Source organism: Mus pahari, chromosome 12, assembly GCF_900095145.1.
Source record: "Mus pahari chromosome 12, PAHARI_EIJ_v1.1, whole genome shotgun sequence".
Taxonomy (NCBI): Eukaryota; Metazoa; Chordata; class Mammalia; order Rodentia; family Muridae; genus Mus; species Mus pahari.
Genome location: NC_034601.1, coordinates 16,736,453 through 16,739,328, shown reverse-complemented (window position 1 = coordinate 16,739,328; position 2,876 = coordinate 16,736,453). Strand labels below are relative to the sequence as shown.

Below are 2,876 nucleotides of genomic sequence, written 5' to 3'. Positions count from 1 at the left end.
AGCAAACGCCACAGGAAAAAGTCAACCATTTGTAAAATGTACGTGAGAATCAAATATAGGAGAAATGCTTTTACAACAAAGCCTAGCACATGGATGTTAAACATAATTGCTGTGGTGATTCAGAAATAACAGTGAATATCGAGCACTTGAATGTTAAATAAGCATAGTAAGCAGCTGTGATGATTCAGAAATAACAGTATATAAACTCTATGCATGACCTTCAAAGGAAGACTTTTGAAAGGTGACCTTTAAGCTTAGCCCTGAAGAGTGAAGACGATTTTAAAAGATGGGGATATTGGTAGGAGAGGGAACTTCAGAGTGGGGAGGAGGAGGGCTATGAAGCGCGAGGCAGAAGGGGTTAAAAGGGGGTATGAGAGTAATTTTGATTGGGGGGGGGAAATGTTTCCTTCTCTCCAGCCAGTCACCTCCGGCTCGTGGCTCGTGCAATGCGAGCTTGGTATGTGCTCCCTCAGTGTATCTCTTATCACCGCACAATGAGCTGTCCTCACCTTGCAATTAACCACTGAATAGCATCTCACACTGACTCCAAGAACCTGTTCCGCACTGTAATAAGCATCCTCTCCACACGCCCCCGAGGCCGCAGACAAAGACTGCAGTCTTTTCCTCGTTGTCCAGATAAATTTTATTTTCCCTAGTCTCCTGTCGGGACCCTTCTCTAACTCACCATCCCAGCCTTGTCTCTGTGCAGGCATAAGCACTTCCTAAAAGAAGATGCCCGGACTCGGTTCTGTGCTATTTCTTGCACAGAGGAGCTTCCCCACCCGGAATGGCTGCTTGCAGCGTTTACCCCGAGGCGCACGCACACACTCCCCGCGGCGCCTGCACCTGCAGGAGCCATTGCACGCCGCCAGCCTAGGAGGGAGAGGAAGGGCTGCGAGCCGCACTGCAGCCGCCATCACGGCCGAGCAAGCCGGAAGTGGCGAGCCCAGACTGCGGCTGCGCGATCGTGGGCGGGTGTGGGGCTCGCCGCGACCTCGTGATGCTCCCGCCGCCGTCTTCCCCGGCCTGTTCGCTCAGTCTCAGGGGTGGCATGCCGGGCACCGCCTGCCCGAAGGCATGGGGCAGAAGCCTGACAGTGGGACAGCCCTGCCGCCTCCTGCCGAGGGCGAGCCGGAAGGCGAGCCCAGGTCCTGGCGGCTTCTCAATGCCATCTGATAGGACTGCCGCCGGCTCAATGCAGTTTCTGCTGGTGAAGGGCAGGAAGAAGGGCCTAATCGCACGCTCCAAGACGGTGAAATATGTGATCGGAGACTTGAAGGGTCTGCACCGGAAGATCAGCTCAAGGGCCGCAGAACATCGCTGTACGTTTTTGCTTTCCAGCTGAAACAGCTCCATCGCAAGCACCACACTTACATCCTGACCAACAGGTTAAAACCTCTTGAGGGGTTGGAGGAGGTTCTGGGAAGAGATGGCCCCAGATTAGGTCTCTTAGTGATGATCATGGGTCTTATCTACATGAAAGGTATATAATAGCACAGTTCTGGGAGATGCTGAGTTGCTTGTAGGGTGCTTCCATCAAAATATCTTCTTTGGTTACCCAAAAAGGCTTATTATGGAAGGTTCTGTTCAGCGGCGATGCCTTAGTTACAGACAGGTACCTCACACCAAGCCATCGGAATATGAATTCTCTTGTACTTCCCAAAGCAACCTGGAAAATCACCAAGATGGAAGAAGTGGGGCAGAAGAATGAACCGCGTATTGGCCGGAGCCGTAGGAGCCAGAGCTGAGGCTACATAGGGCCCATGTTATGGCCACCCTCCACAGCTGGTGAGGGGGTGGGGAGGAGAGGAGATGGTCAATGAGGGCCTAGTGGGCTTGGTATCCACTGTCTTTGAGTCGTAAGTAGTGTCATTTCTGAGAAAATGGTGAAGCTTTAGTTTTTAGATCTTATCTATTGTTAGCTTTTGTTACTTTTAATATATTAAATTGCTATTTATAAGTGAGGCCGTTCTTTTTCCTATAGAATTTTGTTGTAGTTTTGCTGATTTTATAAATAGAGTAGTAAAACTTTGTATTTTATTCTGTGATTCTGAATGCATTGTGCAGCATTGTAATTCTGGTCCTTGATGGGCATGAAGGGACTCAGCAGACTGATCAGGTACGTGTGTGTGTGTGTGTGTGTGTGTGTGCGTGCGCGCACGCGCTTGTAAGCTTATTTGATGCCAAGTGTGTGTGTGTGTTTGTAAACTTATTTGATGCTGAGCCTTTGACATTTTTTGTTTTATTACAAAAAGCCAGTATGTACTTCTATTTACTTATATTATAGTGATCTAGAAAAATGCAGTAAATGAGCAGCATATCCCAGTACACTTAATAAACTTGTTGAGCACCTTAAATTTTGTGTTGCACAGTTAAAGCCATTATTTGGGAATAGAATACGTCCTATGTTTGGTGGGAATAATAAATAAACCGGAAATTACGGTACAATGAATGAAATGTCACAAAGGGATATGTGATCTAGCTGAGGTGGTTGAATGAGGCTCGCTTAAGGTTACCTTTAATCCCCTCAGACTTTGGAGGAGCTCAGGGGAAGGAATAAAAAGAGACGGAGGCGTTGGGAGTGGTACTAAAGAACACCGATCATTTTCAGTCACATAATCTCTGGGAGCCCTTACTCTATCGGTAGGGTGTTAGAGTGCACAGTGATGGTGGCCATTGCTCAGTTTGGCTCTCACTATCTTCCTTCTCATGACCCCTACAAGGATCTCACTTCTATCAACGCCTTCAGAAGCCAAAGAGTGCCTGAAATAAATAGATAGTGGATACACACCTTCCCACCAAGAGGCTCTGCTTCAAGATCCATCCCTGGCACCAGGAAGCCCAGGGCTTGCGTTCCGTGGTTCAGTCTGCTGCTT

The 2,876-nt window shown here is 48.4% G+C and overlaps 1 protein-coding gene across 1 annotated transcript; it reads left to right on the top strand.

The window, feature by feature from the left end:
- The first annotated feature begins 989 nt into the window (after positions 1-989).
- Magef1 (MAGE family member F1) lies at positions 990-2,578 on the top strand. Its single transcript, XM_029544713.1, is given in 3 exon segments — positions 990-1,316; positions 1,319-1,544; positions 1,546-2,578. Coding segments are annotated over 3 exon segments (708 nt in total). The 5' UTR covers positions 990-1,000; the 3' UTR covers positions 1,712-2,578.
- The last annotated feature ends 298 nt before the right edge of the window (positions 2,579-2,876 follow it).